Source organism: Oncorhynchus mykiss, chromosome 15, assembly GCF_013265735.2.
Source record: "Oncorhynchus mykiss isolate Arlee chromosome 15, USDA_OmykA_1.1, whole genome shotgun sequence".
Classification (NCBI taxonomy): domain Eukaryota; kingdom Metazoa; phylum Chordata; class Actinopteri; order Salmoniformes; family Salmonidae; genus Oncorhynchus; species Oncorhynchus mykiss.
Genome location: NC_048579.1, coordinates 50,878,381 through 50,893,953, shown reverse-complemented (window position 1 = coordinate 50,893,953; position 15,573 = coordinate 50,878,381). Strand labels below are relative to the sequence as shown.

The window sequence follows — 15,573 nt, the reverse complement described above, 5'->3', positions numbered from 1 at the left end:
TAGGAAAAGGAAGGGAGGGAACGAGAGGAGGGACGGATAAGAGCAGGTGAAAAGCGAGGGATGTCACCTTCCATTTTGAATATCACTTACTGCTGATTAATTGTTTTTGCAACTTCCTGCAAATCAAGTGCGGTCTCGTTCTCGCCATTATTTATTAACCTGATTCCATTCCAGTATGTGTGGATTGGAGTAGGAATCCAACAACTACACATCTGAATAATGGAAAATGCACACTTGCTCATTTCAGGCAGCAGGGTCAATGTGTCTGTGGTGATGAATTAGCATATTAATGATGTGTTGAATAATTGACGGAGGAGTGGATTACGATTGTGATTCGTTGTTGGAACACAAATCGGAGCGAAAGGGGGTGAGGACGGGCTGTTAAAACCACTTTTACGGAGCCTTTTGAACTCAAGTTGCTCATTGGTTGGCGTCGACTGCAGGTTGTTTTTCTAGTTCTTTTGGCAGAGACTCTCTGCACTAAGAACCTGCTATGTCTGTTTCGTTGTCTTCTCTGAATTTTCTGTCTGGTTCATGCAAGACAACTGTTTAATCTTCTTTTAAAGTATACTTTCAAACGTTATGCCTGCCACACCCAATCAATCGGTAGCTACTTACCTTTTACATCTTGCGTGGTTTGAACACGTCACACCAAGGTCTGTGTAATACCTAGCTAGCTGTAAACCTGGTATTCCTCGATCAATTCAGTACAGCCTGTGAAACCCAGTGCCTTTGAACACAACACAACAAACTACACCAAAGCCTGTCTGAACCAGTGGTCTGCATCATGTTCCTATAAGGAGCTTAGAGGGAGACCGACAAACCAACTGTAGGATCACTTGACAGGCCTCGACTCCAAATGGCAGCCTAAAGCACAGGTAAGCCTAATTCACACAAACGCTCTTTGTACCGATCTGCCTGCCTTTCCCCATCCACCCTGGACAGAACACTGAGCTCAAAGTACACAGCCAGTCTTCTCTCTGGCTTTGGGGGGGACTGCCTTAGGATTAGGGCAAGGTGAGAGTCGCAGCCGCACGCAGCCCATGGGTAGATTACTGGAGGTTAGTGCAACTAAGTCTCCACTTTGGCTCAGGGTGTGGAGCCTACAGTAGTCAGTTCCCGTTTGGACACACGTCTTTTCATCTCAAGTCTGAAGGAGATATTGTCATATAAGTTCATGGTTCTCAGTCACTGTTCAGTCCAGCACTTTTATTTAAGTTTGACTTTTATCCCAGTTCCTGAATTCCTGTGTGTGTGTGTGTGTGTGTGTGTGTGTGTGTGTGTGTGTGTGTGTGTGTGTGTGTTTCCTTCAGTTTCCTGCAGTCTTTACGTAATGTCTAAGTTAGTTCAGCATGAACGAGGCAGCCTGGTCAGAAATAGGAACAGCCATTTGCCCACGAGAAGATGTGTGTCACAGCAGAGCAGAGCACAGCTTGTGGTGACTGAACTCCTGCCTCAGACCAAGCCGACTGGAAACATGGGCCCTGACCCTGTGTGACAGGTTCACCACTATGAGGCTATGTGCGTGCCTGTGTTCATGTACACATATCATATCTGTGCGTCTGTGGTTTTGCTATATTTGTGTGTGAGGCTTTTTTTTTTATGGTCGCCCGAGTGGCGCAGTGGTCTAAGGCACTGTGTGTCTCAGTGCAAGAGGCGTCACTACAGTCCCTGGTTCGAATCCAGTCTGTATCACATCATGTCCCCTTATTTCTTTCCTGTGTGTGTGTCCTGTCCTGCCTTTTTAAGGCGGCACTTCCTCCTCTCCCCCGGAGAGAAAATAAAAAATAGTTTCCCCGCTGAGTGAACACCTTTCAGGTGCCAACATCTTTGGAAAAGAGCCATGCCAGTTAGCAGACAGACAACAGCTGGGGAATAGATTACCAAGAAACGATTAAAAACTCTACTTCAAACTGCATCATTTAGTGCACTGCAAGTGGAAAACTCTACTTGTGGTTCAAGCGTTAGCACAGTGCAAGTAAAGTGTGTTGGAAGTTATATTTCATGTAGCGGAACCTCCCAATTAAAGTTTCACTGACTTTGTAGCCGGGTCAGGTAAACAAGGTTGCCCTGTGCCCCATGAAATGAAATCCCCTCTCCAAAACCCTTGCCTGACTCCAGTCTTCCTCATTTCCATGTCGTAGGTACTATCCTTATTAGATGTGTTTCCCCCAGAGTGTGGCAGCTTGGAAAATTCTCCGAGTGCTGTTATCATGTCCTGTTTCTCAGAACCACAGAGAATGGCGTCTGTCGACACTCCTCACTGCTAACCCAGCTATTAGACGCTGTTAGAGAAAAGTGCTCTGTTGATCGACTGAGATTGTTACTCTTTTATTTTTCTCTCTTGCGTGCTTGTTCTTTCTCTCTGTCTCTCTCCTCCTCACCCTGCCCCTGTTCTTTAGGCTCTCTCTCTCGCTCTCTCTCGCTCCCTCTAACTGACCGTGCTGCTCATCAAAGAGAGTCCCACTCTTAAGCCTCCGCAGGTTTTGCCTCCCTCCTACAAGAGGCCTCCTAGCAGAAAGACCCAGAATGACATTATTTTCCCTGTAGTTCAGCCTGACACCCAGAGGCTTACTCAATCTACCAGCAGCCAGCAGGCCATCCTCTTCCCTGTTTCTGTCTGCCCAGGGAACACTGGAAACAAATCACAGCACAACCTCAGTCAAGACAGTTGAGCTCGGATTCAATTTTAGTGACATGAAAAGAGTGATTTAAGACTTCTTTTTTTTTGGACTGTGTGTGTGTGTGTCGAGTTGGTGTGTTACCTAGTTACACACGTAAAAATACACACCGGTATTAAAGTATATCTTCTATTGTGTTTCAGTGCTGGCCAGTTTCAGAGGGACGGTCCAGCATGGTTTGCCATTGGAAATTGGGGACACGGTGCAGCTCCTGGAGAAATGTGAAGGTAACTGATAACCTCTACTCATTTCACACCCACATAAACCACAAATCACCCTCCGAGCTTCACAGACAGCCACTGTGACTCACAGATGGGCTGCTACTGGGGCTGTAGTCAACGTTTTTGAAGTTGGGCCACGTTTCCCTCCCCAGTATGTCCCTTCAGGAGTATTATGTTGCACATGAAATGTTTTCTATTTGATGAGATAAACGTTTGTGGAGGCTCTCAGTTTGCTACTGTTTCCTGTGCCGCGAGAGGGAGAAGACTTCGGTTCCTGCTTCCCGCCCACACTGAGCTCTGCTTGCCAGTGTGTGTGTGTGTGTGTGTCCTTGCTTGGCTGTGTATTGCGAAGGAGTGTGTGAGCCTCAAGGCCGAGTCGCTCACACTCACGGGTTCATTTTTGACATAGTTTCAGACAGAGCAGGTGCCCCGTCACACTTTCCTGTTTCCACCCAGCTAACTTACACAGCATTGACGCAACCTTCCTCCCTTCTCAGGGCATCACAATCTCACTTCCTGTTGTTGCTCAAGGACACACAGACAGACCGATGACAGGTCCGTCTGAGATGGCTGATGATGCATTACAAACTCCCCAAAGGAAATTATCTGACATCTAATATACACTATAAATGCAAAAGTATGTGGACACCCCTTCAAATTAGTGGTTTAGACTATTTCAGTCACACCCGTTGCTGACAGTTGTATAAAATTGAGCACACAGCCATGTAATCTCCGTAGACAAACAATGGCAGTAGAATGGCCTTACTGAAGAGCGCAGTGACTTTAAATGTGGCACTGTCATAGGATGCCACCTTTCCAGCAGCTCACTTCATCAAATGTCTGCCCTGCTAGAGCTGCCCCGGTAAACAAGTGCTTTTTATTGTGAAGTGGAAACGTATTTCCTGACGAACAGCTCTTGTGCTGATGTTGCTTCCAGCATTCTCTGGAGTGATGAATCACGCTTCGCCACCTGGCAGTCCGACAAATGAATCAGCGTTTGACGGATGCTAGGATAACGCTTTGCCCCAATGCATAGTGCCAGCTGTAAAGTTTGGTGGAGGAGGAATAATGGTCTGGGGCTGTTTTTCATGGTTCGGCAAGGTCTCTTAGTTCCAATGAAGGGAATTCTTAACATTACAGCATACAGTGACATTCTAGACGATTCTGTGCTTCCAACTTTGTGGCAACAGTTTGGGGAAGGCAATTTCCAGTTTCAGCCTGACAATGCCCCCATGCACAAAGCGAGGCCCATACAGAAATGGTTTGTCGACATCGGTGTGGAAGATCTTGACTGGCCTCTACAGAGCCCTGACCTCAACCCCATCGAACACCTTTGGGATGAATTGGAACGCCGACTGTGAGCCAGGCCTAATCGCCCAACATCAGTGCCCGACCTCACTAATGCTGTTGTGACTGAATGGAAGCAAGTCCTCGCAGCAATGTTCTGACGTCTAGAGGAAAGCCTTCCCAGAAGAGTTTAGGCTGTTATCGGGGGCGGGGGGGGGGGGACAAACTCAATATGAATGGCCATGATTTTGGAATGAGATGTTGGAGGAGCAGGTGTCCACATATTTTTTGGTCATGTAGCGTATGTGTTTGGTTTTAGAGGACGGGGCGAAATACAATATGTTCCGGTCCCCACAACCCAAAGACAAGGGTGTTGACAAGAAGGTCTATCTATTCTGTCCTAGAGAGGAGACCAGTTACTTAAAAAAAAAATGGTTTCTGCCAGTGCTGATACTATGTCACCAAGTACTACTGTAGGGTGATAGGTGACATACGTCTTCTCTGACATGCTCTGGCCAAGCGAAACCTAGAAAGAGTTCATAAAGAGCCTCGTGGAGGTCCATCAGTAGGCAAGACCACAAGACAGTGGCAGCAGGGAGGCTCATTCTCACCTCTTTAAAACGAGTAGCACATTATGACCTTAGGTTACTGGTGCTACTTACACTTCCTGGTGCTACTTACAGCCCGTGGTACTACTGACGCCCCCCCCCCTGGCTCACCAGCTTGGCCGGTGGCCAGAACAAATACAGGGTGCTCAGTGCCATGTAACACCGGGCCTGGTAGGCTTGCAGTAAACAGTGCAGCGACAAAATCCTGCCTCCCGTGATAAAGTGTTCCAGCTCTCCTTCAGTTTTCCAGCTGGGCAGCTCGACGACTGGTGCGGCCCGGCGCTGAAGTGTCGACGCTTCAGTAACCCTGTTCTGTGTCCCAAATGGCAGCCCTGTAACTCATAGTGCTCTGGTCAAAAGTAGTGATAAAAAGAAAGAAAGATGGCGGGTCTGAAAGTCACAGTGACACGATGAAAATGTTTTTATTTAATTTTTTTGTCTCCTCAGGCTGGTACAGGGGGTTCGTCCATAAGAATCCAAATGCCAAGGTGGGTGAGACTCTCTTGTGTGCTATTGAGGCTGTCAGCGCAGCTGCTATTTTCAGATTCAGAAATATCAGCTCTCTGCTTTGATCTGAGGGCTGTGCAGTGAGCAGGTCAGTAGGGAGAGGCTCATAGTTTAACAATGTCACGTTGACACGCACTTACACACATACACGCATTATTCATTTGTATTGATTATCTGCATCATTTACGCTCGCTAACAGAATGTGTTAGTGGTAGTGCCGTTTTAATGATACAGTTAAAATGACATTCACCATTCATTACTTTGTTTATTCTCTCCCCCCAGGGTATTTTCCCATGCACTTACATTCACTTGAAGAACGCCCATATCAAGAACAAAGGGTGAGTAATGAGTGTATTGTGTGTGTGTGTGTGTCTGTCTGTCTTTCCGTGTGTGTCTCCTCGTGTCTGTCTCTGAGAAGGCAAACCGCCTTATTAGATCAGCCAGTCTGGAAGGTGAGGGAGGTTTGTGTCATTTCTGCGGAGAGGAAACGTTAGATAAACATTTAGATCAACGTCATCATAGCAGAACGGAGGTTGAGTGCCTCTTGGACCAGCCTCTCATAGTGACACTGCGCTATTATCTGTCACGTGAGTGTGTCTTTTAACCCATGCTCGGTAGGTATACCGTAGTAATGTGATGTCCCTCTCTCCTCTCTCTGTGACCCACAGGCAGTTTGAGACTGTCATCCCCACAGAGGACTCTGTTATCACTGAGATGACATCCACCCTGAGAGACTGGGGGGCCATGTGGAAATGGCTCTACGTGGTAAAGACTGTTCAACACACACATGTAGGAATGCATGCAGGAATTCGCACAGACATGCATGTACGTGCGTGTTCCCATGTGTACCCCACACATCCTGCAGAGAGGAGAATAGACCTGAGTATTAACAGACAGGGAATGCCTTTCAACTAGTGGGCAATACATTATGCCTCAGGTGTTTTTCCTGCAGCAAACAGTGGAAGCTTTTTTTCCTGCATATTAATGAGTAACATTGCTTGTGTTTGTGTCTAATAAATGATCTGTGCTTGTTAGACATAACGTCTGAATTTGTGATGCATTACTTGTTATAGCAGGCTGACTGTCTGGTCCCAATTGTTTTACTCTGAAATGTCTCTTGCTTTCTCTCTCTCCTGCTCGCTCTGTCGCTCCCTCGCTCTGTCGCTCGCTCGCTCTCGTGCTCTATCTCTCGTGCTTTCTCTATCTCTCGTGCTCTCGCGGTCTGTCTCTTGTGCTCTCTCTGTCTTGTGCGCTCTCTGACTCGTGCTCTCTCTGTCTCTCTCTCTCTCTGTCTCGCTGTCTGTCTCTTGTGCTCTTTCTGTCTCTCTGTCTCTTGTGCTCTTTCTCTCTGTCTCTCTGTCTCTGTGTAGAAGAATGATGGGGATCTGTTCCATCGGTTGTGGCACGTGATGAATGAGATCTTGGACCTGAGGAGACAGGTTCTGGTTGGTCACCTCACCAACGACCGCATGAAAGACGTCAAACAGCACATCACTGCCAGGTTGGACTGGGGAAACGAGTGAGTAGTGGGGAGAGAGAAACATTCCTGCATCCCAGTCTCAGTCCCTCTGTCTTTGAATGTCACACTCCCTCCCCAGGCACATGCTGTGCTCAATCAGTTCCGTTCCCCTTCAAACAGACACACCACACATTCATACAGACACACACACTTTTCATTTCGTATCAGACACACAAACACTTTCCACTGCGTCTCTATCTCCCGGGCAGATGAAACCACACCTGTCAGTCCCTTGCTGTTGGGTGTGGACAGATGACAGACCGCTCCCCCTGCAAACACCAGTTTGAAGAGTTCTGTGACCCTGCCTCTCCTTGTCTTATACCATCCCATGCTCTGAAAGACTTATCTATCCTTGGGAGATTAGAGTGTGTGTTTGTGGGTACCCCTCTATGTCCCTGTGAGACATAGCAGTCTTCCAGTTCTGTCAAGTGTGTCCTGTCTGAATGGTTTGATGCACTGACAGTCCTGTTGTGTGTGTGTGTGTGTGTGTGTTCCAGACAGCTGAGTTTGGACCTGGTACCCCGCAGGGAGTTCAGCATGGTGGACCCAGACGAGATCAGCGTCACAGAACTCTTCAAACTGGTGAGTTCTATTCCCAAAACCAGGAACAATTGCCTGAACACTGTTCTCTTGTTACTGTGTATTCCCCACTCACTATCCTCATCAATCCACTGTCCACTATACCTTTCTCTAGCATTAGCCACATAGCTAGCCCTAGCGACTGCTGCGTGTTTGCCACGCAGTCTGTAATTCAGGCGTGTATTTTACTCTTTTAAGGCAGAATAAAGGTACACGAGAGTCTCCCTTCGTCTTTCCCTTCCTCACTCTCCTCCCCAGGCAGCGCTCCCCCCCCCACCCCCACCCCGAAACCATAGCGACCACAGCCCCTGCCTGATGCTCCAATCCTGATGTGAGGCACTTAGTCCTTTTGCTAAAAAAATAATGTACAGGGGATGAGAAAGAGGGGAGTGGGGGATGAGTGAAGTAAAAGCCTAATGCGGGTGGAAATTTAGTCATTCCTTAGTAACTGAGACAGAAGATACAACAGGGGAAGAACAAAACACATTACAGTTGTCGTCATGGATGCAAAACAATAATAACATCGCCATCATCATGACAATGGCAGCAGCGGACCCGTTTGAATTTGTTTGGTGACAAAGGCATATCTTTCTTTGTGGCCCTCTTGATTGTGTGGCTTTATTGAGTTGTAGATAGGGCTGTTGCGGTGACTGCGTTACTGCGACACCGGCAGTCGTGAGTCATGACTGCGGTCAAATTCTCTGTGACCGTTGAGTCATGGCCATCTCCTGTTATGCACTCTGGACATGTGTTGGTTAGTACCCGACTCGCTAATGATCATCAGGTCACTAATGGCCTGTTACCCAGGGCTCTATTGTCCCTCTAACCACTCTGACATCAATGCAAATGGATTTGAAAAACACATCAAAACAGTATGCGCTTTTAAAACTCACCTCACTGTGATTGATCAATTTGAAGAAAGAAGTTCAACAGCAGGTTGAAACTGAGTGGGAAACATGGTCATTGTGGGTGTTGTTTTAAAGACAAACACAAACGAAATGGACAGCGCTTTTCAAGGTGGTGATTAATTTAAAACAGATGCATATTAGAGAATTTTGCATACTGATAGGCCTATATGAGCCCAAGCCTGAAAAACCACGGAATTAAAATGATGACTGTTCTGTTATACAATATATAGCCTACCTGCATATTACAGAAGGCAGAAAAACATGACAAAAAAACTGATTTACAATATCTTTGGTATGTAATTGGTCTAGCTTAAATTATAAGGAATTTGTATTCAATTTTGAATAGCCTAGTAATAGGGCATTTTTATATTCCATCATTAATAGGCTGACACATTACCTTTTAGCTACTGAATATCTTACCATGGTGCGTTTCCCCTTCAGTGCGCAGAGACTGGGGCCGTTTTGAATGAAATACAAAAGTATGTGGACACGCCTTCAAAGTAGTGGATTTGGTTATTTCAGCCACACCCGTTGCTGACAGGTCTATAAAATTGAGCACACAGCCATGCAATATTCATAGACAAATATAAGCAGTAGACTGGCCTTACCGAAGAGCTCAGAGACGTTCAACGTCACACCGTCATATGATGCCACCTTTCCAACAAGTCAGTTCGCAAAATGTATGCATTGCTAGAGCTGCCTAAGTCAACTGTAAGTGCTGTTATTGTGAAGTTGAAAAGTCTAGGAGCAACAACGGCTCAGCCGCAATGTGGTAGGCCACACAAGCTTACAGAACGGTACCGCTGAGTGCTGAAGCAAGTAGCGCATGAAAAAACGTGTGTCCTCGGTTGCAACACGTTCTCTGGAAACACGTTCTCTGGAGTGATGAATCATGCTTCACTATCTGGCAGTCCAACAGACTAATCTGGTTTTGACAGATGCCAGGAGAATGCTACCTGCCAACTATAAAGTTTGGTGGAAGAGGAATTATGGTCTGGGACTCCTTTTCATGGTTTGGGCTGGGCTCCTTAGTTCCAGTGAAGGGAAATCTTAACGCTACAGCATACAATTACATTCTAGACGATTCTGTGCTTCCAACTTTGTGGCAACAGGTTGGGGAAGACCCTTGCCTGTTTCAGCATGACAGTGCCCCCGTGCACAAAGCGAGGTCCATACAGAAATGAGGTTGGTGTGGAAGAACTTGACTAGCCTGCACAGAGCCCTGACCTCAACCCCATCGAATACCTTTTTGGATGAATTGGAACGCCGACTCCAAATTAATGCCCATAATTTTGGAATGAGATGTTTGATGAACAGGTGTCCACATACTTTTGATCATTGTGTGTATGTTTTGTTGGGAAAACATGTTACTATCTATGTTCCCGAACAGATTTCACTTGATTTCCCAAATTAAGCACTGGGTTGCTGCAGGAACATGATTGGAGAGGCCATGGCATACAGAGTTTGGACGGAATATAACCTGCTATGCAGTGAAATAACTGGAGTAGCCTACCCGACATGGGACGAACCAGCGGGGAAGTGGCCTCCATTCGCTATTCGAGTGTATACGGTTGATGTATTTTTCCTGCCCATTTTCATAATGGGCCATTCTAAAATCTAAGCAAATTTGACATATTAGTAAAGACAAGATTAAATTGAGAATAGTCTGATGGGTGAAATAATGATAATTTGATGACAGAACAGCGTGTGCAGCCTGAGGCAAGGAACGGAGCACAAGCTTTTTTTTGCACTTTCTCAAATCGTCAATAGCTTAACGTCGTATCATGCAGCCCATATATCTTTGGATTTCTTAGGCATTCTAAGGTTTTTATCATTCGCAGTTAAAGTTGTCAAGTACCTCTAAATCTGGTGTATAGGACCTGTTTCAAAGGATCACTTTTACGCTCAACATAGCTACTACGTATGCGCGCTCTAGCTCCGGAATGGGAGAAATATCCTTTCTGTTATTCAGCTGAGTTCAATTATAAATTAATGGCATGAACAAGCCTACAGCGTATGGCATGGCACATTAGTGAGATAACATACAGTAGGCCAACTCATATTCTGTTCTTCTGAAATAATTTTCTGTGTATCATAAAGTTTCTTTAGACCTGCCAAAAATAAATAATGGCTGTATTGTGATGGTGTATATTAATTTGATGCATTATACTTTTTAACTTTAGCTGTTCCAAAGGCGCGCGCATCAGCAGCTTGTGTGTGTGTGGAGGCCTGGAAGATGCTCAGCGTGTTTGTGTTCATTAAGGTCAATTGCCGTGAGACCGGCAGTCATTTGCATGACAACAACCGGCTGACATAATTACATGACCGCCACAGCCCTAGTTGCGGATGGAGTGCGTTGGAGGATTAAACTTGTATGTACAAGCAGATGAGGTGGTGTCTTTGAGTCCATCGACCGAGCCCGACAGTTACTATAGGTGTGCACTGTTTAACATGGCCATTTGGATCAACCTAAAACGACTAAATGGGTTAGGTTTAACACATTCAAAAAACATTTGTTGAAATCAAAAATGATTCAATGCCAACTGTTTTATATTTGATTTTTAACAAACTTATTTCAAGTTGCAACCTATTTCTTTGAACATTGAACTTACTTTTATCCTTTTGTTAAACCTAATAAATAACAAATTCAAACTAATATATACACACACAACCCATTTTGTAACAAGTACATTTTCGATTTTTACCTATCCACATTTATTTAATTGGCTTACAAGCAATGAAATACATTTCCTTTTAATCAAAATATGAAGTTGGCTCCATAACATGAAATAATAACTCCTAACACTTTCTTTACATACGACTTTCATATTAACTGGTTACAATGTTGTGACCAGCTCTTTAATATCACATTACCGATGCAGATATTATTTAAAAATCCTGTACAGTCATTTTGAAAAGTACTTTTTCCTCTCATGGCTAACTACCAGGAGGAGCTTATATTCATGAGCTCACCTTGAGTGACAGCTCTTCTGAAACGTTGAGCAACTTGGATGCAGTGTTGCAGTATAAAATCACCTTAAGCTACATTGGTGATGCACAAAGCAATTCAAACAACAAGGATATACCGCTGAAGTCACACGTTTGAATACACCTTAGCCATATACAGTTAAACTCAGTTTTTCACAATTCCTGACATTTAATCCAAGTAAAAATTCCCTTGTCTTAGGGCATTTAGGATCACCACTTTATTTTAAGAATGTGAAATGTTTGAATAATATTAGAGAGAATTATTCATTTCAGATTTTGTTTCTTTCATCACATTCCTAGTGGGTCAGAAGTTTACATACACTCAATTCGTATTTGGTAGCATTGCCTTTAAATTGTTTAACTTGGGTCAAATGTTTTGGGTAGCCTTCCATAAGCTTCCCACAATAATAAGTTGGGTGAATTTTGGCCCATTCCTCCTGACAGAGCTGGTGTAACTGAGTCAGGTTTGTAGGCCTCCTTGCCCGCACACACTTTTTCAGTTCTGCCCACAAATGTTCTATATGATTGAGGTCATGGCTTTGTGAAGGCCAATCCAATACCTTGACTTTGTTGTCTTTAAGCCATTTTGCCACAACTTTGGAAGTATGTTTGGGGTCATTGTCCGTTTGGAAGGCCCATTTGCAACCAAGCTTTAACTTGGTTGTCTTGAGATGTTGCTTCAATATATCCACATAATTGTGGTGTTCTTCGGCTTGCAAGCTTCCCCCTTGGTCAATTTTTGTTTCATCAGACCAGAGGACATTTCTCTAAAAAGTATGATCGTTGTCCCCATGGAGCAGTGGCTTCTTCCTTGCTGAGGACTCGTTTTACTGTGGATATAGATACTTTTGTACCTGTTTCCTCCAACATCTTCACAAGGTCTTTTGCTGTTGTTCTGGGATTGTTCTGCACTTTTCGCACCAAAGTACGTTCATCTCTAGGTGACAGAACGCGTCTCCTTCCTGAGCGGTATGACGGCTGCGTGGTCCCGTGGTGTTTATACTTGCGTACTATTGTTTGTACAGATGAACATGGTACCTTCAGGCGTTTGGAAATTGCTCCCAGAGATGAACCAGACTTGTGGAGGTCTACAATTTTTTTTATGAGGTCTTTGCTGATTTCTTTTGATTTTTCCCATGATGTTAAGCAGAGAGGCAGTGAGTTTGAAGGTAGGCCTTGAAATACATCCACAAGTACATCTCCAATTGACTCAAATGATGTCTATCAGAAGCTTCTAAAGCCATGACATCCTTTTCAGTTTTTTTTCCAAGGTGTTTAAAGGCACAGTCAACATAGTGTATGTTAACTTCTGACCCACTGGAATTGTGATACAGTGAATTATAAGTGAAATAATCTGTCTGTAAACAATTGTTGGAAAAATTACTTGTGTCATGCACAAGAGACAAACAAGACATTTGTGGAGTGGTTGAAAAACACGTTTTAATGACTCCAACCTAAGTGAATGTAAACTTCAGACTTCAACTGTATATATTTTACCTCTCCCGTTTTGGCATGTCTTTTGTGATGTGTTTCACAGCAGCACTGATGGATGTGTTGACATGACAACTGCGTCAGAGTTTTGAATCCCCCCTTTTCTTCAATGCTGACTGAAGACCTAGTTAGCCACTAACTAGCTAACACCAGACACGGATGAAGACCTAGTTAGCCACTAACTAGCTAACACCAGACAAAAATGAAAGGGGAAACATATAAGTATATTTGCCATAGATAAATAGGGTAAACCTTTAATTATATTTGCTGACACTTTACAGTAAACATTTGGCACCAGTAGAGTAGCTATCTAGCAAATGTAAACCACGCCCCTCTGCAAACATGCCTTATTTGGCAAGAGAATATCATGTTACCGTTGGTGTATAAAATAATACTTAAGATTCCGCCTCGTCCCCTTAATAATAATGAATCAACAGGAGGGGACCAGTAACTTGAAGTTTAAACTTGATCAATGTAGAAGCAACTGTAATTTTACATACTTTGATCAGATTTCCTTCAAATATCCTCCAATTTCTTTAAGATTCATTGCTGGCAGTGAACATATAACCATAAAAGAAGAACATATTACCTGGAATGACATTCAAGCTCACGGGTGGCCAAAAGAACAAACAAAGTCACACCCCCAATAGGCCATTCCTCCAGCTCTTCTGATAGGCTGCTGCTGCTACATTGCTCCCACAGCTATGCAATGCAAAGGTGTTGAAAGCAATTTAGCTTTCATCCAGTTCAAAAACTGATAGTGATCCGGCAAATTCGTTATTTGATTTCAGACATAAATTGAGTAGAATATGGTGAACGAACCAAAGCGTCATTTTGGATCATACCACTCAGAAAAAGCACTTCAGATGAACAACAGTGCCGTTCCTGTTTTTACAGTGAGGATTAGAGAAAGATACCAGGGTGCACTTGGCCAACAAAAGCACAAAGGATTTTGTCAGAGCATGAGTGTTTGGCTAAATTATTTATTCAAGAATACTCCGCGGAGCATGGCGCTTGGTTGGATTCCCAGGACCACCCGTGTGTAAAATGTATGCCCGCGTGACTGTAAGACACTTTGGATAAAAGCGTCTGCTAAATGGTATATTCATATATATTATTACTTTATTGGGACCCAGTCTTGGTGATTTTAAAAAGCACCATTTATTCTACTGTATTGTGCCAACCTCTCTTCCAGTAATTCAGATGTGTGTTTAGGACCACTGAGCTGTAGGTCAGAGAGCCCAGGTCAGAGAGCCCAGAGCAGAGGAGGGACAGTAGGGCTCACTACACTGTCAGTGGTACTGAACAGTGGTGATGGATAGTTCAGGTTTATCTAGGTCAACATACTGTCTCCCAATTAGCACTAGCATACATGGAGATGGCATGTGGAGAGTAACCCGTTTCACACTATTGTGCCGACCTGAAGCAGATATTTTCTTTTCGAATTGTCCTTTGCCACACGTTTCATGTGATAAAGGCATAATGGAAGGATCCTTATATACTGTAGCCTTGATTATGTGATCTCTTAAGAATCTCAGTAGGCTGTATTTAACTCTCTCTCTAAAGCCCAGGGACTATTAGACTGTTACAATACTTGTTTCTTTTTTTCATGCTACTTACTGGAAAATGTTACATGGTGAACCTGGTCCTCTGTAGCAGCTGGATAGTGAGTTCGATTCCAAAAACCACCCACACGTAAAAACTGTATGCATTCATGACTTTAAGTCGCTTTGGATAAAAGCATTTGCTCAATGGCATAATTGTGAAATATATTATGTGAACAATATTGGAACAGTTTGTTAACTTATAATACTCCACTATACTACTTCCCCTCCCGTATTAAGTGAGGCAGAAACAGTCACATAAGACAGTCTCCCCTCGGTTGCTTAACGTACTGTATAGTTGAGACAGCATTTCACGAGCAGCTTTCTTCTCTATCGGTTGTCACACAAGCCTATTCATTCCAGATGAAACTAAACTGGCCGATTAACCCTGTTTACACGAGCCGCAGAAAACATAATGTCTCAATGCCTGCTGGTGCCCTTTCCTCTCCTCCTTCATCCCTCTTTCCGCCTCTTCTCCACCTCTATTAGTCCTCTCCCTTTGGCAGTGTCTATAGCAGCCATCTGGTGGAATGAGTGAGTGAGTGGGTGCATGCGGGAGTGCAAGGAAGACTTGGATTGGGACCTGGCTCGATGTTAAGTTGTTAGCCACCGGTTCTTCTTTTGTCCTTGTACTGGGCAACAACACAGACAGTGACTAAGGAAGATGAGAGCTCAGTCTTTTTCTGTCCTCAGTTTATGCAGACTTGTGCAGTGAGCTGTGAATACTCTTTATTAAGGCTTCCGCATGCTTCAGTTCGGCTGGCGGGGGGACGAAGTTGGCTAACTGAACGAGTGTGCTCGCATACTACCTTAACAGACATTTGTTTGAAAAGTGGGAATTGTGCTGCATGTCCAATTTGAGATGCCGTCGCTAGTATACACTTCCTCAAAATAGTCGGAATGTAACTCAAGAAATCTGTCTTTCTTTTTTACATTGTTTGCCGAGGAGATCTTTGTTGCGCAACTTTACATCTAACTAAGATGTTTGATGCAGTATTTCTAAATAAATAAAAAAATCATAAACTAGTTATCTGTCGTTGAATGACAACAAAGACTTTGCTGAAGAATCCCTACTGTTGACCAATCACCGAAGAAGAGGCGTAGACTTCAGCTACCAAGTTCAGCTTGCCTCAAGAAAACATTTTGTGTGCCCGAACAACCCTTACCAAAGTCCAAAACA

General features: G+C 44.1%; 1 protein-coding gene across 6 annotated transcripts in view; it reads left to right on the top strand.

Moving 5' to 3' along the window:
- Positions 1-15,573, top strand: part of LOC110490257 (dedicator of cytokinesis protein 4) — a 142,642-nt gene that overhangs the window by 35,202 nt on the left and 91,867 nt on the right. For 4 of the 6 annotated variants that reach the window (XM_036944554.1, XM_036944552.1, XM_036944556.1 and 1 more), the window contains exons 2-7: positions 2,825-2,908; positions 5,245-5,285; positions 5,587-5,642; positions 5,973-6,129; positions 6,675-6,823; positions 7,321-7,405. In XM_036944554.1, the coding sequence (XP_036800449.1) occupies positions 2,825-2,908; positions 5,245-5,285; positions 5,587-5,642; positions 5,973-6,129; positions 6,675-6,823; positions 7,321-7,405 (572 nt within the window). The remainder of the gene's footprint in view (positions 1-2,824; positions 2,909-5,244; positions 5,286-5,586; positions 5,643-5,972; positions 6,130-6,674; positions 6,824-7,320; positions 7,406-15,573) is intronic. The other 2 variants (XM_036944555.1, XM_036944557.1) reach the window with 1 other exon arrangement.